The 23,017-nt window shown below is 40.6% G+C and overlaps 1 protein-coding gene across 8 annotated transcripts in view; it reads right to left on the bottom strand.

The window, feature by feature from the left end:
* LOC144506358 (sex comb on midleg-like protein 2) overlaps window positions 1–23,017 on the bottom strand; it is a 216,951-nt gene that overhangs the window by 80,703 nt on the left and 113,231 nt on the right. For all 8 annotated transcript variants that reach the window (XM_078232360.1, XM_078232365.1, XM_078232362.1 and 5 more), the window contains exons 5-7: window positions 18,010–18,244; window positions 5,040–5,128; window positions 2,606–2,849 (exon numbers count right to left, since the gene is read on the bottom strand). In XM_078232360.1, coding sequence (XP_078088486.1) covers window positions 2,606–2,849; window positions 5,040–5,128; window positions 18,010–18,244 — 568 coding nt within the window. The remainder of the gene's footprint in view (window positions 1–2,605; window positions 2,850–5,039; window positions 5,129–18,009; window positions 18,245–23,017) is intronic.

Here is a 23,017-nt window from a genome sequence, read left to right as displayed (position 1 = left end):
CCATCATCTCACGTGAGAACACCATCTACCAGGTACACGGTACCTACTCTTGCAACTCGGCCAACATTGTCTACCTGATATGCTGCAGGAAAGGATGTCCCGAGGCATGGTACATTGGGGAAACCATGCAGACACTACGACAACGGATGAATGAACACTGCTCGACAATCACCAGGCAAGACTGTTCTCTTCCTGTGGGGGAGCACTTCAGCAGTCACGGGCATTCAGCCTTGGATCTTCAGGTAAGCGTTCTCCAAGGCGGCCTTCACGACACACGACAGCGCAGGGTCGCTGAGCAGAAACTGATAGCCAAGTTCCGCACACATGAGGACGGCCTAAACCGGGATGTTGGATTTATGTCACATTATCAGTAATCCCCACAGCTTGCCTCCTGGGCTTGTAGAATCTCACTAGCTGTTCTGTCTGGAGACAATACACATCTCTTTAACCTGTGTTGAATGCTCCCTCCACCCACATTGTCTGTACCTTTAAGACCTGGCTGGCTGTAGGATTCGCATTCTAATCAGTATTCTGCAACTTGATTTTGTCTGTTTGCACTGTTTGAGAGCACATTTCCACTCCATCTGACGAAGGAGCAGTGCTCCAAAAGCTTATGGTATTTGCTACCAAATAAACCTGTTGGACTTTAACCTGGTGTTGTGAGACTTCTTACCGTGTTCACTACAGGCAAACACAGACCCTATCCCAAAAATCCAGTTCTTTCAAAACTCAAAACATTCTTCACAGCTCCAGGGACCTGGGTTCGATTCCCAGCTTGGGTCATTGTCTGTGAGGAGTTTGCACATTCTCCTCGTGTCTGCGTGGGTTTCCTCCAGGTGCTCCGGTTTCCTCCCACAGTCCAAAGATGTGCGGGTTATGTTGATTGGCCATGCTAAAAAAAATTGCCCTTAGTGTCCTGAGATGTGTAGGTTGGAGGGATTAGTGGGCAAGTGTGTAGGGATATGGGGATAGGTGGGTTTGTGGTCAGTGCAGACTCGATGGGCCAAATGGCTTCTTTCTGTACTGTAGGGTTTCTATGTTTCAGTGTCCATCCATTAGATACGATTCTGCAATTGGACAACATTTGCTAAATAATCTTAGGCGTTCTGAAAATTACACTGACAACCAATTTAAGATTGTCAGTCGGGCTCACAGTGTGGCACATTTGCATGTACTGGAAACTAAACATATTAACACAGGAACCTGTTCTTTGCAGGCAGAAAGTACATGAACACACATTGTGCCTGTTTGAGCTAAATAAAATAAGTGGTTAATCATTTGCTGGCTTATTCCTCAGGGCAAGGCCTTGACCAGAGTCAAGCTGCCTAGTTTAAATTTTCAAACAATGTTTGGCAGTTAACTGTCAGTCACTATTAAGTGGTGCATCCTCCATCGCAATGCCACTACCAATCAATCAATCAGCACTTAATACAATATAAAGTTGTTGCTTCCCCTGACACTGGTATTCTTGTGACTGTCCTATCGCTTCTCGGCTTTTTGGCTAAGATCAAGTGTGGTATGGATCGGATGCTGCACTTGGTTGGGGTCATTGGGTTACATTTAAGCTTCATATTCATATGAAGCAATTTTTAAAAGCGACATCTCGGCCTTTTGGCTAAGATGCAAATGAGATCAAGCCTTGGAGGAGGAATCCTCCCCCTCCTCCAATCAGCTTGGCTCATGTAGATCAGGCCCAAGACAGGTGTGAAGGCCCTGTCTTGTCAGCTTGGATCGGAAATGTCTCAACTTGTTGAGACTCTGAATTGGACTTGATTTGATTGAATTGGAAAAGTACAAAAAAAAAATTCTTGTGACTGTCCTGATGAGTAAAAGACGAAAAATGTTGATAACATGTATTTTTCAGCAATATACACAGATCTATGCAGAACAACGATATAATACTTATTAGAGAATAATTTTCTTTTGATTGTTTTCAATATAGTAAAACCAGTTCATTTCTTGGAATTTAATTCTTATTCTACTCTGAAGAATAACTATACATTTTTTGCAAAGTCAGGATTTATATCAAAAGGGTTTTTCTGAGTTCACTGGTTAGAACCCTTAATTAATTTTTAAAGATTGATTAAAATACATTCCAGTGACTTGGGATCAAAGCTGGCTGCACATTTGTATCATTGCACCTTCTACATACTATTGATATGGATGCAACCTGTCTGCAAAATTACACCTTGAAAGAGATTAAACACTCATGGAATTGGCAACTTTATCTGATTTTAAAAACTGTTACGGTCAAATCAGGAGAAGAAAAAGTGGAGCCATTTGACTCCTTCTCACCTGATCATTACATAATGGTCTATATTATCAAATCAGTGAAGCAGTGGGGCAACAATTCAAGCAGAAATAAAAAAGGCAGGATGTTAAACAATGATTGCAATGCATACTTCAACAAACTTTGTTTGAAGAAAATGAAAATGAAGGAAGTAGAAATATAAAAATGAGTGCTTTAATCAACACAAATCCAAAGCTTCAATGCAAGATATTATGCAATGTTCATTTTGAAGAGTTTGACTGAACAATTGACCTGACTAAGTCCACTTTGACATGTCAAAGCTTCCATAAAAGACAATCCATTTGAAAAACTTACCTCTATTTCCAGGTGGTTGAAGGCCATCTCCTGTCATACCACACCATCCCACCGGAAAGATATCGCGAGAATCATATCTGCACCAGTAGTCGAATGCACCTCTCCACCCATCAAATGTGATGAAAATGTCATCTGCTTTTACTTCACTAATGGTTGCTGGACAAATCAGATGAGGATTTTTTCGATCAACTGCTTCTAGTTTCATCCCAACTTTGAAATGGTTTTGCTGTGGGCTTGGAGGTTCCTCAAATAGGAGAGAAATATGAGCTTTTTCTTTTTCAAATATAAGCATGAATTTAACATGCAACACAAACCAAATGTTATAACTTTTAACTTAAAAAAAACTGAATCCAGTGTTTACTGAAAGGAACTAATATGGCTTATACATTGCATCTATAATTCAGCATTTGTGGATACATAAATTGATATTTTCCAATGTAGAATGCTTGCAGGTATATGTTTAATGCACAAACGATGCACTAAGTTTTGAAAAAAAAAACTTATAGATCACCACTTGATGATCTTAAAGGGTTTTCATTTACTCAGCAAATAATTCTGCCCTAACAGATTTGGTAAATGTGACATGCGACAGTTAAAAACATGTCAATATTTAAAAGAATCTCAGTATCTGATGAAAAACAAAGTGTAATTCTCTGAGGCTTCCCTACCAGAGCGAAGCCTTGTTTCCAGAAAGCTTGAGTCAAAAATAAAATGAAGACTACGTTACAATCATATCTTTGATTTGTGTCCACAGCTAGCAATGCTACATGATGTAATGGAGCCTTACCAAATAATTCCTATGAAATCCAAAATGTGTGAAAAAGCATTCAAGCATGTTCATACCCAAGTGCAAGATAGAAGAGAAAGAGAGATACCTGGTCCTAAATAGTACCAGGATTCATTTAAATTTTAAATCAAGATGGAAGATATGTAACCAGGAATGAATTGGGAGATAAGGAAGGTTGTCAATTAAATAAAGTATGGAACGTTCAGTAGATTAACAGCTGACATTAGCAGCTTATACAAATGAACATCACTCTTCCAGTGGTGTGATATTGAATTCTTCCCCAAGTGTCACCTGGGCCAAATTGCTGATTTTAAGATTTATGTCTGTTATTTAAATTTGGGAGAGGTTTTGTCAGTGTCCTGTCAGTTACCAGACTGATCACACATTTAAAGTCACTTGTTCATTGGGAAACATCTGATCTTAGTCTATCATCTAGCATTATTTTAAACAATTAAAGACATTTTGTAGATGAGCATTAATATTCTAAACCACTAAGTTTTTTGAACAACTCAAACTGAAAATAATAATTGTCAATATGCCACAGCAACAGAAAATGCCATTTAATTTTAGAAACCGTCCTTTTCAAAGCTTTCAACCTGGTACAGATTACTGGTGTGTAAATTAGTAGATTAATATGCTATTATTGCACAATAAATGAAGATTTTCTGTTTATTGTCTGAAGTGTTTAAACGCCAATTTATTCATCATATGCAAAAATACAGGGAAGGGTTATCCTTCAACGTTTTTGCATACGTCTTGCCATAGCTATAATATTTATTTTTTGCACAGATCATGTACATAGTTGTACATAGTGCATTTATACAGGGCTTCATCATATCCCAAAAGGTTCTTTATAACCGATGCATTACTTTTGAAGTGCCATTTTTATTATGTAGGCATGTTAATGCAATAGGTGCTTCAAAATGACAAACGACCAGATAATCTGTTTTATGCTGATGTTAGTGAGGGTGTATGGGGGAGGGGTTATAAGCTGTTGGCCAGGGCACGTGGGAACGCCTTGTTCTCAAAATATTGGCTTCTATATCCACCTCTAAAAGCAAACAAAGTTTAATGTCTCAGTCAAGACAGCAGCTCCATCAAAGCAGTATCGCTTTAGTGCTGCATTAAATGTCTACCTCTATTTATAAAAGTCTTCCAACTGAAGCAGTCTGCTTTCCCTTAAGGATTTTCTTATTTAATTTTTCGATGTTATAAGTAACGTCATTGATATTTTGAAGAAAAACTTTACATGTCGTTTTGATTATACCTAAAGGAAAGTCTAAAGATGTGTAGGTTAGGGAGAGTAGTGGGGTAAATAGATGGGTTACAAGATTAGGGTGGGGGAGATGGGCCTCGATGGGATGCTCTGTCGGATCGTCGGTGCAGATTCGATGGGCCGAACGGCCTCTTTCTGCAATGTAGGGATTCTATGAAAGGAAACATCCTCCCATTTCATTTACATGAACAGAAACATTTAAGACAGCCATCACCTAACATTAAAATATGCTGCCTAATTATTTGAGGGGATGTTTGACAGTCAATGAGCAAACTTCAATTTTATTTTAAATTTCCAATTAATAATCAGGCACTAGGCATCAGAAATTTCCAGCACTTTTTGTTACATATTTTAAAAAGGACATTTCTTACCTTCTTAAATATGGATGCCGGGGCCATTTCTGCTCCATTTAGAGTTCTCAATAAAAACATTGGCCAGGATGAAGCATTCATTCTGAATCCTAATCATGCGAAACAAACATCAGTTATTCAAATAAATGTCCACTCCAAGTAACAATAGTGATGGGATTTCTGTTAACTTAACATGCCAATGCATCTTTGGTAATGCTGGAGGTCTACCTGTTACAAGGATGTACTCCTGATTGATTAATTTTGCAGGATTAGGCTCAAGGCCATTTACATTTTTTATGCATGTTCCCCAGGGTCTGATTGTTGTCCTGACTAAGGCCCAGGCCGAAATTCTCCCGCCTCGCCACCTGTGGGAATCACAGCAGGCAAGACAGAAAATTCGGCAGACCACTTAAAGGTCTGTTGAGTTCAGGCAGGAATTTCTGGACTTGGGGGCATGCACGGCCGGAGAATCCTGCCCCTAGTCTCAATTATCATTACCTTTGCAGAGGTGATCATTAGCCATCTTATCACGTCTGCTCCTACATATGGATTTGACAGTGCTATGTTGCATTACAATTAGTTTTCCCAACACAGTCTTAATTATTCCAAAAGGCACCTGCCATATGCAGCCCATGGGCTTACGATACATTGAATGGAAGCACATTACTTCAGGGTAACCATCTATCTTTTTATCAGTGTGTCGTACTTCACATAGCACGAGATTCCCCCATATATGCTCAGGCAGAAAAATCCAAAGCTGCCAAGACCATATATTTCAGGCTGAACTACAATATTTAATGAGTAACATTACAATAATGAATTATTTCAAGATACAAAATAACAATACAACAACTGGCATAGAGGTTTTGTTTCCTTAAGAACAGGGGTAGTGCCAGAGGACTGGAAAATTGCAAATGTTACACCTTTGTTCACCTGTAATGATAAACTCAGGCCAGTTAGCTTGTCCTTGTTGGTGGACAACCTTTTAGAAATAATAATCTGGCACAATATTAACAGCCATTTGGACAAACATGGATTAATTAAGGAAAGCCAGCAGAGATTTGTTAAGGACAAATAATGTTTTATCTAATTTGATTGAGTTTTTCATGAAGTAACGGAGATGAATGTTAAGGCTAATGTGGTATACATGGACTCCCAAAAAGACATTTGATAAAGTGCTACTTAACAGGCTTGTCAACAAAGTTAAAGGCCATGTGAGATGAAATTTAATGTAGAGAAGTGTGAAGTGATACATTTTGGTAGGAAGAATGAGGAAAAGCAATAAAAAATAAACAATACAATTCAAAAGGTTTGCAAGAACAGAGGGACTGAGGGGAAAAGTGCACAAATTGAAGAGGGTGGCAGTTAAGGTTAAGAAAACAGTTAATAAGGCATATGGGATCCTGGGTTTTGGAATTAGGGGCATAGAGTATCAAATTCTGGTTTGGTCTCAACTGGAGCATTGTGAGCACATTTGAACAGCACACTTTAGGAAGGATATGAAGGTACTGGACAGCATGCAAAAAAGATCTATGATAATGGTTACGGGAATGAAGAACTTTAGTTATGCAGATAAATTAATCATAAGAAATATGAGTAGGCCATTCAAGTGCGTGCGTGCGTGCGTGCGTTCCCCCCCCCCTCCGGTTTCCTCCCAGTCAGAAGCTGTGTTGGTTACGTGCACTGACCATGCTAAATTCTCCCTTAGTGTATCCGAACAGGCACCAGAGTGTGGCGACTAGGGTTTTTTCATAGTAACTTCATTGCAGTGTAAAATGTAAGCCTACTTGTTACACTAATAAATAAACGTCATAAAAGAATTCCAACGACTGGTGACCCTCAGAGAAGAAATCCTTCATTGCCATTTTAAATGGGAGACCTCTAAATTTTAAACTGTGCCGGCTAGTTCTAGCTTTCCTCACATGGGGAAACATCCTTTCAGCACTTATCCTGTCAAATGCCCGCAGAATCATATATGTTTCAATAAGATCACCTCTCATTCTACTTAATTCCAATAGATAGAGGTTCAACCTTTCCTCAATTCGCCTAATAAATCTTCTCTGAAGTGCTTGAATACAAAGATATTCCTCCCTATGTTGGAGCCAAAACTGTGCAGCCTCACCAGTGCCTTGTACATTTGAAGCAAGACTTTTCTACTTTTCTACTTCATTCCCTTTGAAAAAGGCCAACATTCAATATACCTTCCTCATGACTTGCTGTATCTGTATGTTAACTTTTTTGTCATTCATATACAAGGGCACCCAGATTCCTCTGGATAGCAGCATACTCTAATTAAATAATATTCTGCTTCACTATTCTTCCTGCCAAAAATAGACCATTTCATACTCCATCAGCCAAATATTTGTTCACTCACTTAACCTATGTCCCCATGCAGGTTCTTTGTAGCCTACTAGTTTCGGAGCCATGAGGTCATGTTGCAGCTGTACAAAACTCTGGTGCGGCTGCACTTGGAGTATTGCGTACAGTTCTGGTCTCCGCATTATAGGAAGGATGTGGATGCATTGGAAAGGGTGTAGAGGAGATTTACCAGGATGTTGCCTGGTATGGTGGGAAGGTCTTATGAGGAAAGGCTGAGGGACTTGAGGTTGTTTTCGTTAGAGAGAAGGTTAAGAGGTGACTTAATAGAGGCATACAAGATGATCAGAGGATTAGATAGGGTGGATAGTGAGAGCCTTTTTCCTCGAATGTGATAGCTAGCACAAGAGGACATAGCTTTAAATTGAGGGGTGATAGATATAGGACAGATGTCAGAGATAGGTTCTTTACTCAGATAGTAGTAAGGACGTGGAATTCCCTGCCTGCAACAGTAGTGGACTCGCCAACATTAAGGGCATTTAAATGGTCATTGGATAAACATATGGATGATATTGGAATAGTGTAGGTTAGATTAGATGGGCTTTAGATTGGTTTCACTGGTCGGAGGGCCGAAGGGCCTGTACTGCGCTGTAATGTTCTATGTTCTACTTATAACTTGCATTTCTTTGTATCCTCAGCAAATTTGAGCATAATACAGTCAGTCTCTTCATTCAAGTCATTCATCTAGACTGCAAATAGTTGAGGTGCCAGCACTGATACCTGCGCACTTCACTAGTTAAGTTTTCTGACCTGAAAATTACCCATGTATCCCAACTCTCTTTTTCAGGTTAGTTGACCAATCATCTATCCATGCTAATGTACCATCCCCAACATCATGAATTCTTACCTTGCAGCACCTCATGAATGCCTTTTTGAAATCCAAATGTACTACAGCTACTAGTTCCCCTTTATTCACCTGCTTGTTACATCTTCAAAGAATGCCACTAAATTAGTCAAACACAATTTCCATGCTCACTCTGCCTGATTGTAATATGGTTTCCTAAATGTCCAGCGACTTACTACCTCCTTAAAAAGATGTTAGATTAACTGGCCTATAGCTTCTTACATTCTATCTCCCTCCCTCTTAAATATGGCATCATATATGTGGTTTTTCAATCTGCTAGCACCTTTCCAGAATCTAGAGAATTTTGGAAGATTACAACCAATGCATCCACTATCTCTGCAGTGACTTCCTTCAAATACTAGAATGCAGACCATCAGGTCCAAGGGGCTTATCAGCTTTTGATCCATGAGTTTTCAGAGTATTTTTCTCAACTGATTGTTTTGTGGTGCACTCCCTTTTGCCCCTTGCTTTTCAATTACTCTTGGGATGCTTTTGTGTCTTCCACTATGAAGACAGATACAAAATACTTATTCAAAGTCTCTGCCATTTCCTGGTTTCCCATTATTGATTCCCCAGTCTGATCCTCCAAGGGACCAACACTTACTTTAGCTACTCTTTCCCTTTTTATATAGACTTTTGCTATCTATTTTATATGTCTTGTTAGTTTTCTCACATATTCTACATTTTCCCTTAATTTTAGTATTTTATGAAGATGACATAAGGAGCTTGCAGACAGATTATAGATAGGTTGAGTGAGTTGGCAGAAGTCTGGCAGATGGAATATAATGTGGGAAAAGGTGAAGTTGTTCACTTTGGCAGGAAGAATAAAAAAGCAGAGTATTACATAAATGGAGAACAACTGCAGAATTCAGAGGTGTAGAAGGATCTAGGTGTTCTAGTACACAAGTCACAAAATGCAGATATAGCACATAATCAAGAAGGCTAATGAAATGCTATATTTTATTACAAGTGGAACTGAACATAAAAGTAAGGATGTTATGCTTACAGGGAATTGGTGAGACATCTCAAACAGGGTGTGCCGTTTTGGTCTCCTTATTTACGAAAGGATGTAAATGTGTTGGAAGCAGATCAGAGGCTTTCTAGATTGATACAGGTTATCTTATGAGTAAAGGTTGGACAGGCTGGACTTGTTTCCACTAGAGTTTAGAAGAATGAGGGGTGACTTGATTGAAGTATATAACATTCTGAATGATCTTGACAAGGTGCAGGTGGAAAGGATGTTTCCTCTTGTGGGTGCATCCAGAACTAGGGGAACTGTTTTAAAATTAGGGGTTGCCCTTTAGGACAGAGATAAGGAGATTTTCTTTTCTCTGAGGGTTGAGACACTTTGGAACACTGCCTCACAAGGTATGAAAGTGTTATTGTTATTGGTGTCAATTCAATACGTCCATAAGGTTGACGCAGAAACCAAAAGGTCTTCACAAAAACGTCAAGGTCTTGGAACCTCAAGTAAGCACTGGAGCACAGGCCCAACAGGTCCTCAAGGAGCATCAGGCGAGCCCATGTGAAAAAAGTGGGGACAGGGATCCTTGTTACCATGTGGAGTTCAATAAATTTGTAAGAAGTGTTTTTGAGAGTTCTGGAGGGTCTGGAGCACCAGAGACTATTGCTGCAAATGTTAGTTGCATAAGTAGACTGGTTAGTGGGTGAGTTAATATGTGGAGCTTACGCTCTCATCTGTCATTGAAACGTTTATATGATTGGCGCCATTCGCCTGGTAAAGGTGGCTGTCCAGGTTAGGCCGGGATGGTGCAAAGTACCCCACCTTAAAAATATTCAATGAACCCGGTTCCACGCCATGCGGAGCAGAGAGCTCCAAAGTCTCTCAACCCTTAAAAAATATATATATTCTCATCTCTGTCCTATAAGGGCAACCTCTAATTTTAAAACAGCACTCCTCGTTCTGGATGCAGCCACAAGAGGAAACATCCTTTCCATCTCCACCTTGTCAAGCTCATTCAGAATCTTAAAGTACTTGAGACTTAACTTGCTATACTAATTTAAGATGTATAAACGGTCTATTCTTCTCCTCTAGTCCTACCGTCATTGCCCAGGTTAGGTTTCTTACTTTAGCTTTGATTTATCATACACTGAATCATTCTCCAAGGTCTGTTTCCTTTTTGGAAATAGACACACTAATAATTCTTGCCATATACTACAACTGGTCTCAACTTTGATTTTGGCAAGATGATGGCATAGTGGTACTGGACGAGTAATCCAGGAGACCCAGGTTTGGATCCCACCATGACAGATGGTGAAGTCTGAGCTCCACAGAAATCTGGAATTAAAGGTCTAATGGTAATCATTGTCATCAAGAAAGCATCTGGTTCATTAATGTCCTCTAGGGTAGGAAATTTGCCATCCTTACCTGGTCTGGCCTACATTTGACTCCAGATCCACAACAATCTGGCTAACTCTTAAATGCCCTTTGAAATGGCCTAGCTTGCTGATGGAGGATAGTAAAGAAGCCCTTCCATTTTAGTTTACCTTAATAAGCAGACTAGGTTAAGGTAATTATAAAATGCCATATATATATATATATACAATATATATATAGTATATATAGTGAGAATTCACAATGTGCCTGGAACAAAATATGCAAAGGTATTATAAATTGCAATGGTATTATAAACTGTACAACCACAAATTAACCAAATATTACAAGCTTAAACTGTATTTTCAATATATATGTATTGTGCACTTTGGCCACCTTCATTCTGAATGCAGCATGATGGGAAACAGCGGTAGACAGGCTGAATTCTTTTAATACAATGGAGCATAGAAAGGCAGCTTCTCTTATCTGTTTTTGTATATGTGAAAGGCAAGTTTAATCATAGGCCTGCTATTTAAGGGTGTAAATGAGTAGCAAGGCTGGAGCAGTCTCTCAAGCTGATAAAGGAGGCCCTGGTTCCAGCGGAAGAGTGACTCCTTTCACCAATTAAAATCACAGATGTTCGCTATGGCCTTGGTTACTGGTAATGATGTGGGTTAGGTTTCCCAGGTAAAGGGAAAGGAACCTACACAGGCAATAAGCTCCTATTCCTGTTGACAGGGGCAACGTTATTGCCTAAGGTAATAACGTTGAATATTGTGATTGGGCCCTCCAGTCTGATTGACGAGACTGGGTGGGATATTGAAATGTTCAAAATATAATAATTTTACCTCGCAATATTAGGTCAGAGAAGATAGTCAACCCTCATTGACTGTGTCTCTCTCCTGATGAATGCATTAGCAAATAAATTCCTTTTCGTTCTTTAACTATATACAGTCTTTTGCAGTCTATGTATTGGTTGAGTGAGGTTCAACAAGTACAGAGCACCCCAGGGGATCCCTGAGAAAATTCCTCTTACAATTTGGCGCTGCGACAGCAGGGTACTCACTGGTGACCGGTGGCGAGACGTGTTGCCAAAAGGTGGGTGAGTACGTTCTTTAAATACCACCCAGTAGCTAAGGGGCTACGCGTCTAGCAGCCGTAAGTTGTAAGTTGAGTATCTTGGACTGGGAAAGAGGTGCAAAAGTGGTGTATATGTAAAGAGCCCGCACTTAACGTAGAGGGGCTGGGGACAGACTCTCGGATCTCCTACGGAGCGGAGCGAAAAACCACGTGGGTATAAGAGGCATTTGCAGACAAGCCACGCTTAAACATAGCGGGGCCGGGGACTGACTCTCGGACATTCCTATGCAGCGGAGCTGAAAAAGCCGCATAGCTAGAGAAGCGTCAAGGGGCTAGACCATGCGTACAGACGGCACTTGGCTCGGGCACAAGGAACTCACAGGGAGGGGTTTCAGAGGTAGAGAAGGGACAAGGCCGTATGAGAGAACCTGCAGGGAGAGGTCCCAGGAGTACAGGTGTCCTGTAAGACTTACGACAGAGACACAGACAGGTTAAATTGGTTGGTCTAAAGTGTCACAAACCAAAGAGGGAAGTAAAGGGTTAAAAGCAGGCACGGACTCTCTCTCTCTGGCAGAGAGAGAGGGAGGATGCAATTGTGTGATTCATGGTCATTTTCAAGAATAAGAATCCAACAGAGATTTGAGCTCTGCCATGTTGGGAAAGGAAAATCAATTTCAAGATGGTGTTACATTACATCTAAAAAATTGTAAGGAGAGTTAATCATTTAGGTACACAGTTGATTTGATTTTGTTTCTGCCTGTGTTGGTTACGGAGGCAGAGTTGTAGAAATAACTAATCGTGCAAATTTTGAGCTAAGCTGGAGAGGTTGTAAGTAAGTGTAAAAGTTTTAATTTAGTAGGGATATTTAAAAATGATAAAAATAAAAATAAAGTTAATTCTGGATTAATCTTGATCAACTTTTGAAAATATATTCTTGATAGAACTGACAATGAAAAGATAAATGGAAAGAATTATTCCAGAGTGTTTGAGTGAATTTACTCTGCCCCTGCTGAAACAAGCAGAGAATTAACCCATTCTGTCCCAGACAGGATGGATTTTTGTTTGTGTTATAAAACTTGTAGTAGTTTTAAGACAAAATCAAAAATCTAACAGAAAGGGGAGTTGCCAGAGGTAGAATGGGAGTGCACGTTGAATGATGGGAATTATTAAACCGCCATAATGCATTCTAGTTAAAATGCGTTACATGGATAGGCAAAGTAGTGAATCAACCACAAAACTGGAGTAGTTCTGAACACAAAGCACACCGAGTTGTAAATTTTGAATATGGGAAGGTTGAAAACTGTATGGGCCAAAATGGAGAGCCTGCCAAAACATCAAATTGACAGATTAATATAATTAGAGATGAGGAAAATAATTCGGTAGAATAACTGAGAAAGGAAAATGAAACAGGGTATAAAGATACATTATAGAGGAGTTGATAGTAAATAGAGGACGACATAATCAAAAGCGGGATTAGATACAAGAGAGCATTTAAAGGGATTGCAGGAAGTAGAACACAGTTTGGGTGATAGCTATGGATGAAGGAACAAGGTTTTCTTAAAGGAAAGAAGAGATAAGATAGACATTAATGGACAGTTGAAAGCCGAAAACACTGCCTTCGCAGCTTGGGATGATTCTGACATAAGAAAATGTGCTGTAAGCAAGTTACCTTAATAAAACGATGTCATTTAAGATAAGAACCAACAATTAAAATAAGTTATGGTCTAGGATCAAATTGAAAGGTTTGATTTCTGTTTCAAAGATGCGTATTAGGTTATAGTATTCGGGGGGGGGGGGGGGGGGGGGGGGGGGGGAAGTTTCCAGAGGACCAGGGGAAGGTTATTTGCGTACAAAGGCTTTTCACCGGAAAAGGGGTAAGACAAGTATTGAAGACTTTTTAAACTATTGTAGGAATTATGTGAAAGATTATGCCCCAGTGGTAAAGCTCTTAGAGGACTTGATAAAGGGAGAAAGGGCTAGTCAGGAAAAGAGAGTGGGGAGATGCAGAAATATAGGCTTTTTCAGATTTGAAGTAGGCTTTGGTGACAGCCCCAGTTTTGGTCGCCAAACCTTTCCACATTTTCTGTGAGGAAAATGATGGAATACAGGCAGCTGCAGTTGCTCAGCAGCACATGGACAGGTTGAGACTGATGGGGTGTTATTCCACTCAGTTGCCAGAGGGATGCATCGGTGTGTGAGGGCACTAGCTTGTGCCTCGTGGGCGGTCAATGTTTCGGAACCCCCTCACCTTGATGGAAAAAAGTGATCCTCCATAGCCTGCATATTCAAGAATTTACTCCAGGCAGCCAGTGCTCCTTTAGAAGCAGCAGTAATAAAAGTTCAAGCTCACAGGAAAATTGAGAATAAAGTGCAGCAAGGAAATTATTTTGCCAACCAGACAGCAAAGGCCTTAGTAAAACAGGATTGGGAGTGGACACAGCCTGTACGGCTGGCAGCTGTCGCAGTTGAGGACAGTCCAGATATTGATGTAAAACAACTGCAGGAACAAGAGCTGAAGAGGAAAAGGAGCAATGGAAAAAAGATGAAGGATGGTAAAGGTCATGATGGAATATGAAGGAGAGAAGGGAAAATAATAGTTCCTAAAGCAATATAGCATTCACTGCTGAAGATTTATCATAGAATAGCACACGAGCAGGGGCAGAATGTTTGATTCATTGAAGAAATGTTAGTATTGTCAGAAGTGTCTGCAGTGCACCCTAGTGGTGCCAGGACATCCCTGCAAGATTAAAATGGGAAGTCAACCCAGACCAAAGGACCCTGGGAGAATTTACAAATGGATTTTACAGGGCCATTACCACAGGTACAGGAAAAGCATACTGTCTAGTAATTGTAGACCAGTTTACCCGATGGGTTGAAACATTCCCATGTAAAGATGTCACAGCTACAACAGTAGCTGTGACATTAGCAAATGAGATCATTCCCAGGTGGGGAATACCTCTTCAGCTGGATTCTGATCAGAGAACTCATTTCACGGGGAGAGTTTTGAAAGAGGTCCGTCATATGTTGGGAATAAAGCAGAGGTTTCACATACCATATCACCCTCAGTTGAGGGATGGTGGAGAGGATGAATTGAATATGGAGGGATCTAATAAACCATCTACATTTTCTCAAAAAACAGGTGATCACGCAAAAGCAGCATCGAGATTGGACTAAATTGGTGGGAGAGAGTACTTCTAAGTTGCCTTCACCAGGAGAAAAGGTAATGGTGAAACTCATGACAGACAAAAAGGGGCTAAGAACTCGCTAGGAAGGGCATTTTGATGTGGTGGTTACAGGGCAGACATGTGCCCTAATTGATGAGAAGTGCGGCCCGCGTCAGAGACACTGGACTCATTAAAGGCCATACCCTGGTGGTAAGCCCCAAGATAGCGAGCCTGACCCAGCGACTGAATGATTTAATATAATAGTAGAAGTGGAGAGAATCTGATTAGATCGAATTTATTCTGATTGCTAAATTTAAGGTCATGAGGCCATCTGGAATATATTACAGATCATGTGCACAGAAGATCTCTGACCTGCCACAGCTACAGTCAAGGCACAGCTCCAATCAAGATCGACCGGACATCCCCCAATGCAGAAGCAAGTCAAGTCGCGAGTGCGTGCAAAGTGTGGCACGGTGATTGTGCAAGTTTTGTAAACAAGCTATATTATTACCTGACATTGAGCAACAATTGTGTTTGATTGTAAGACAGAAGTTGTAGAGACTGCTATAATGAATGCATGTGATTATATCTTTTTAGTATTGAACATACAGGTTTTGACTCAGGTGGGATAAGCAACTGAGGTCCTTGAGTGTTCCCCTTGGGAGGTACGTGTTAATACTTACTTATATATGGCACACACATATGTTAGATTGATTCGTCAGGCAAAGTGTTGGGTATGTTCGCACATCCCCATACATGCAGGAGGGGGAAATCAGTCGAGAGGTAAGGAAAGAATTTCTTAACATTGAGTCTTGTGGACGGAAGTTAGGTCATAGGGAAACCAGCTCCTAGTTTAGTTTTAAAACAGCCAACACCAAAACCAAAAGGAATATGTTGTGCTAGAAACATGGAAGGCCAAGGGGAAAACTTAGGCATGAGTGAATGTGACCATATGGTAGATCGAACCACCTGGCTATGCCCGAGTCCACCCAGTAATGATCAATCTTGCAATATTTCTTATTGTTTTAGAGGAGGCAACACTTATCCAACTCTCAATGGAACATATTGGATTTGTGGGGATAGGGTATATCCTTGGCTCCCTGTCGGATGGAAGGGGTCGTGTTACCTTGGAAATGTAACCCATGCATATATCACAATGCTAAACTCCCTCCCCTGTCAAGACATCGACGAGCTATTACAGAAACAGAACGGTTCTTTGGCATATTGTTTCCCCAATATGGAGTAGCTAAAGCGATGCGTGAAATTCTGGTTCTACGCTGCATTCTGGAACAAGTCGCCAATGATACAGCAACTGCCCTTGCTAAGGTTAATGATGAGATAGTAGCCATGCGCACTGTGGTACTTGGCATTAGATTATGTCTTGGCAGCAAGGGATGGGACTTGTGCAGTGATTGGATCAGAGTGTTGCATGCACATACCAGATAGTTCAGAAAACATAACTAATCTGGTTAATCATATCAGGAAAGAGGTGGAGAAACTCAAAGACCCTGAACCATTTACCTTAAGTGGTTGGCTCTCAGGCTGGCTAGGCTCCTTGGCAACATCAATCCTACAAGGGATTGCAATATTCTTCATGGTGATCTTGGCATTGATGGTGCTTGTCAATGTAGTTAAGTGTGCCTGTGCAAGGTTGTCCAAGTCCACGGAAGGGATGGTACCAGTGACTGCAGTGAAATTGAGCAAGCAAGGATATAAAGGGACCAGTTGTTCTTCAGGACAGAGGAACAACTATTGGGACACTTCTATTCCATGACCTTACCTTGGGCTATAGCAAGGGCCAAAAGCAGGGACTGATGGGGGGTAGTATAGAATTCCCCTTCCATTTTAGTTTTACCATAATAAGTAGGCTAGGTTAAGGTAATTATAAAGTGCCTTTATATAACACATAATATATATATAAAAATATATTACAAGCTTAAACTGTGTTTTCAATATATATATTTGTGCGCTTTGGCCAACTTCTTTCTGAATGCAGCATGATAGGAAACAGTGGTAGACAGGCCGAATTATTTTAATACAATGGAGCATAAAAAGGCAGCTTCTCTTATCTGTTTTTGGATATGCGAAAGGCAAGTTTAATCATAGGCTTGCTATTTAAGGAAGTAAATTCGGTCATGGATAGCAAGGCTGGAGCAGTCTCTCAAAGGAGGCCCGGTTCCAGTGAAAGAGCGATTCCTTTCACCAATTAAAAATCACAGATGTTCGCTATGGCCTTGGTTATTGGTAATGACATGGGTTAGATTTCCTAGGTAAAGGGGAAAGAACCTACATGGGCAATAAACTAATAAGCTCCTATTCCTGTTGATAGGTGGAACGTTATTGCCGAAGGTAATGATGTTGAATATTGTGATTGGGCCCTCCAGTCTGATTGACGAGACTGGGTGGGATATTGAAATATTCAGAATAATCTAATATTGCAAAGTAAAATATTATGTCAGAGTTAACCCTCATTGACTGTGTTTCTCTCCTGATGCATGCATGAGCAAATACATTTCTTTTCATTCTTGAACTATACACTGTCTTCCGCAGTCTATGTATTGGTTGAGTGAGGTTCAACAAGAGCCACCCAGGGAATACCTGAGGAAATTCCTCTTACACCTGCCACTCAGTTCAAGGGCAATTAGGGATAGGCAATACATACTGGCCTTGCTTGCAATGTCCACATCCCATAAATGAATTTTAAAGTAATTATACAGGGCGGCAAGGTGGCACAGTGGTTAGCACTGCTGCCTCTCAGCGCCAGGGACCAAGTCCGATTCTTGGCTTGAGTCGCTGTCTGTGTGGAGTTTGCACATTCTCCACATGTCTGCATGGGTTTACTCTGGGTGCTCCGGTTTCCTCCCAAAGTCCAAAGAAGAGCGGGTTAGGTTGATTGGCCGTGCTAAATTGACCTTGGTTTCAGGGGGATTTGCAGGGTAAATATGTGGGGTTACGGGGATAGGGTGGGATTATTGTCGGTGTAGGCTCGATGGGTTGCATGGCCTCCTTCTGTACTGCAGGGATTCTATGACAGTGTAATTTGTGCTGATTTGTCCCTAAAAGTTCACAGGCACACTTAAAATAGGAAGATTTCATGTTGTTCATTAGTGTTGGTACCTACATATAGATCGGTTGCTTTATTAAATATACTTTTATCAGATCTGAAAATAGATCAAAGTTTTATAATCTTACCCAGTGGAGGCTGCAGCATTCCACTGTTCTTCTCACAAGTTCCAATAGGTTGTATGTCAGATGAATCAACCAATCGCCAAAAGTCATTTTTGTTGTCACTCCCATCTAACCGTAATCGTAGCCTTGCTCCAGTTATTCCAACCACAGTAGCTATACAAATTGAGGTAACGTTTCTTGGGTCTTGAGCCTCAAGTTTCATGTCAATTTTGAACTCATTGGTGGGTGGAATTCTAGGCTGGAAGTGAACACACAATGGAAACACACTTTTTGAATAAATCCTCTTCGCATAACATTACTATAAGAAATTATATATGCATTTCAAAGCCAATTTTATTTGGAAATACACTTACTGCAACTATTCCACTGCAGGATATTATATATATAGAACATAGAACATAGAACATTACAGCGCAGAACAGGCCCTTCGGCCCACGATGTTGCACCGACCAGTTAAAAAAAAAAACTGTGACCCTCCAACCTAAACCAATTTCTTTTCGTCCATGAACCTATCTACGGATCTCTTAAACGCCCCCAAACTAGGCGCATTTACTACTGATGCTGGCAGGGCATTCCAATCCCTCACCACCCTCTGGGTAAAGAACCTACCCCTGACATCGGTTCTATAACTACCCCCCCTCAATTTAAAGCCATGCCCCCTCGTGCTGGATTTCTCCATCAGAGGAAAAAGGCTATCACTATCCACCCTATCTAAACCTCTAATCATCTTATATGTTTCAATAAGATCCCCTCTTAGCCGCCGCCTTTCCAGCGAAAACAATCCCAAATCCCTCAATATATATATTTCCAATTTTTAAAAAATGGATATGGGGAACAGGTGGGGAAGTTGAGACCAGGGAGAGATCAGCCATGATCTGACTGTATGGCAGAGCAGGCTCGAATGGCTGAATTTGCCTACTTCTGCTCATAATTCCTATGTTCCTATGATGCCCAATTACAGTCTATGCCCTCAAAGAAGGGCTCAATCAGTGGTTCACAAGGAGGTTTCAAAAGCCTCCAAAAATCGTCCAAATGAATCACCCCAGAAATGCTAAATCAGAAACTAAAAATCAATCAACAGGGAAGATGACTGATTTACTAGCAGAAGGAATCCCTGAGCTCTCTACTTTTAACAGATCCACCTCAATAGGTTTTGAGGATTGTCACCAGACTTCCTCGAGTCTGACCCAGTATAATTTGGTACTCTTTTGGCTTCTTTGTTGAAAACAGCGCATCTAAGATAGACAGTTGCAGGCCAGAGAATTCAATTGAAAAACTGTTCTCCACCTTACTGTTCTCACAATGCCCAGCAAAGCCGCATGCACACAGGCTCGTTACTGTCCTCCTTACTTCAGCAAGCTAGTGTTGACCTGGAGGAGATCTGAAGTTCTGGCCCAAAGTTATCAGCCCTAGTACACTTGGCCTGGCAGTGGAGTCACCATTTCATCTCCGTCTCTGGCTTGATCAGGCCTGAGCAGTCACATACCATGTGGCAGAGCCAGCACTTTCCAATAGGCAACTCCCAGAAGAAATCAGACTCAGAACTTAAAACACGTCAAACTGTGACAGTATTAATCAGGGGCAATCGGAAATCATTAAATAATTTCAGACAGCACTCAACTATTTCCCATTTCAGCTTAGTCTGAAAATTATTTTTTGTCTTTTAGATAACCATTTTCTCTCATCCACTAACATCCACATGTTTTGGCTCATCATTTCCCCATTTTTTGGTCTGGACTTTGGACCAATCTGGACTTGGTCTCTGGGGGCATTTTCCACTATCAGTTAATGATTTCTGATCATTTTACCAATTTGTGCAGCTTTTATTTTACAGTTTCTTTGCTTTCTCATTAACCGTTTCCTTTTGGACTTGCTCTCAAAATTATTTTTTATTTTTCAGTTGCTCAATTCACTGCCATTTGTTTAACTCCCTTTTCAGACTTGGTCTCTGCGTACATTATTTGATTTCTCAAATGATTGGTTCCCACATTTTACTTATTTTTGTTGAACATAACATAAGAAGCATGAGCAGGAGTAAGCCATCTGGCCCCTCGAGACTGCTCCGCCATTCAATCAGATCATGGCTGATCTTTTCGTGGACTCCGGTCCACTTACCCTCCCACTCACCATAACCCTCAATTCCTTTACTGTTCAAAAATCTTTCTTTACCTTAAAAACATTCAACGAGGTAGCCTCAACTGCTTCACTGGGCAGGGAATTCCACAGATTCACAGCCCTTTGGGTGAAGAAGTTCCTCCTCAACTCAGACCTAAATCTGCTCCCCCTAGTTCTAGTTTCACCCACACAACCTCCCTGCTTCTATCTTATCTATTCCTTTCATAATTTTATATGTTTCTATAAGATTCCACCCCCGCAGTCTTCTAAATTCCAATGAGTATAGTCCCAGTCTACTCAGTCTCTCCTCATAAGCCAACCCTCTCAACTCCAGAATGAACCTAGTGAATCTCCTCTGCGCCCCCTCCAGTGCCAGTATATCCTTTCTCAAGTAAGGAGATCAAAGCTGTACACAGTACTCCAGCTGTGACCTCACCAGCACCTGATACAGCTGCAACATAACCTCCATGGAGTTTTTAAACTCCATCCCTCTAGCAATGAAGGACAAAATTCCATTTGCCTTCTTAATTACCTGCTGCACCTGCAAACCAACTTTTTGTGATTCATGCACAAGGGCACCCAGGTCCCTCTGCACAGCAGCATGTTGCAATTTTTTACAATTTAAATAATAGTCCATTTTCCTGTTATTCCTACCAAAATGGATGACTCCCTTGCCCACTCACTTAAACTATCTATATCCCTTTGCAGACTTTCAGTGTCTTCTGCACACTTTGCTCTCCAACTCATCTTTGTGTCATCTGTGAACTTTGACATACTACACTTGGTCCCCAATTCCAAATCACCTATGTAAATTGTAAACAATTACGGTCCTGATCTGAGGCACACCATGAGTCACTGATTGCCAACCAGAAAAACACCCATTTATCCTCACTCTTTGCTGTTAGTTAATCAATCCTCTATCCATGCTAATACATTACCCGTAACACCGTTCACCTTTATCTTATGCAGCAACCTTTTGTGCAGCACCTTGCCGAATGCCTTCTGAAAATCCAGATACACCACATCCAGTGCGCTCATAATGTCCTCCAAGAGTTTCAGTAAATTAGTTAACCATGACCCACCTTTCACGAATCCATGCTGCATCTTCCCAATGGGACAATTTCTATCCAGATGTCTCACTATTACTTCCATGATAGATTCAAGCATTTTCCCACTATAGAAGTTAAGCTAACCGGCCTATAGTTACCCGCCTTTTGTCTACCTCCTTTTTTAAACAGTGGCATCACATTTGCTGTTTTCCAATCTGCCAGAACCGCCCCAGAGTCAGCGAATTTTGGTAAATTACGAGTGTATTTGCTGTTTCCCCTGCCAACTCCTTTAGTACTCTGGGATGCATTCCATCAGGGTCAGCAGACTTGTATACCTTTAGCCCCATTAGCTTGCCCAACACTACTACTTTAGTGATAACGATCGTTTTTAGGTCCTCACCTGCCATAGCCTTCTTGTCATCAATTTTTGGCATGTTATTTGTGTTTTCCACTGTGAAGACCGACACAAAATATCTGTTCAATGCCTTGGTCATTTCCTCATTTCCCATTATTAAATCCCCCTTCTCATCCTCTAAAGGACCAATGTTTACCTTAGCCACTCTTTTCTGTTTTATATATATGTAGAAACTTTTACTATCTGTTTTTATATTCTGAGCTAGTTTACTCTCATAATCTTACTTTTCTTTATCGCATTTTTCGTGGATTTCTGTTGACCTCCCAATTGTGACATTAGCGTCCCTTTAAGAAAGGGTTTTTATTAAAAAAAACATCATTTCTGCAGCTCACAGTTTCATTGGTTTCTTAGATCACAGCTTCAGTGGTGTCATTGTTGCTGGCTTGACTGGAAATGTCCTTTTATTGCTACTTAAGTGCTTAAATGGGGTTGTTTGTGTTTACTCTGGGATTAGTTTAGGATCCTGCATTGTTAGGAGGATGGTCATGCGTTTCTGGACAGTTTTTTTTCAGTGAGTTTAAGGTTTCGTTTTGTGTTTGGCTGCAGTTAGAGTTGAGTTTTAGAAGGAACAGCAAGCTAAAAAGCAGTATTTTCCCTCTCTCCCTGTTGTTTTTGAAAATTCTGTTGGTTAGCTGAAAAGCAAGATCTTGTTTTCCTGAAGGATGAAAATCTGCTATTGTTGGGGAATACCCCGATCCCCCTGGCGTTTTGGGAAGCTGCCTTGTTTTCAAACTGTTCAGAATGAATCCAGAGAACTGCAGACTTCAACCAAATAACCCAAATTCCCTTATCACGTGAGCCTTAGTCTATGCTGTGTTGAACTTGTTTAAAGGGTTGTTTATGGAGGTTGGTTTGATTGGGACAGCTTATTTATATTCATTAAGGGTTATACATTATTGTGGCTGTTTTGTTTTTGTTTGTAATTGTTAGATTGCTAATTTTCTTTCCATACATGGTAACTATATTCTTAAATAAACTTTGTTTGTTAAAAGCTCCCTAGTGGGTCTTTTGAATCACACCTGAAGTGGAACATGTTATGCTTATCCTAGCCAAATTCAAGGTGCAAAACATATGATTCAGGCGGACTTCATAAGACACCTTGCAGTTTCTAACCCAAGCCATAACACAATCCTCTAGTTTCCCACTAATCTTTGCCACTTTGTATGTATTATCTTTCAATTTGATTCCCTCCTTTATTTCCGTCTATATTGATGGCTGATTATCCCTTTTTCACTGGTATATACCTTTGCTGAGCTGTGAGAAAAATCGCTTTGAAAGTCCTCCACACTTCCTCAATTGTCCCACCATAAAATCTTTGCTCCCAGTCTACCTTAGCCAACTCCTCCCTCATACCAGTGTAGTCGCCTTTCTTTAAACGCAAGACCCTGGTATTGGGTTTTACCTTTTCACCATCCATCTGTATTTTAAATTC

Source organism: Mustelus asterias, chromosome 17 (genome assembly GCF_964213995.1).
Source record: "Mustelus asterias chromosome 17, sMusAst1.hap1.1, whole genome shotgun sequence".
Taxonomy (NCBI): domain Eukaryota; kingdom Metazoa; phylum Chordata; class Chondrichthyes; order Carcharhiniformes; family Triakidae; genus Mustelus; species Mustelus asterias.
Note: the sequence above shows the minus strand (reverse complement) of the source record. Positions and strands in the feature narration are given on the sequence as shown.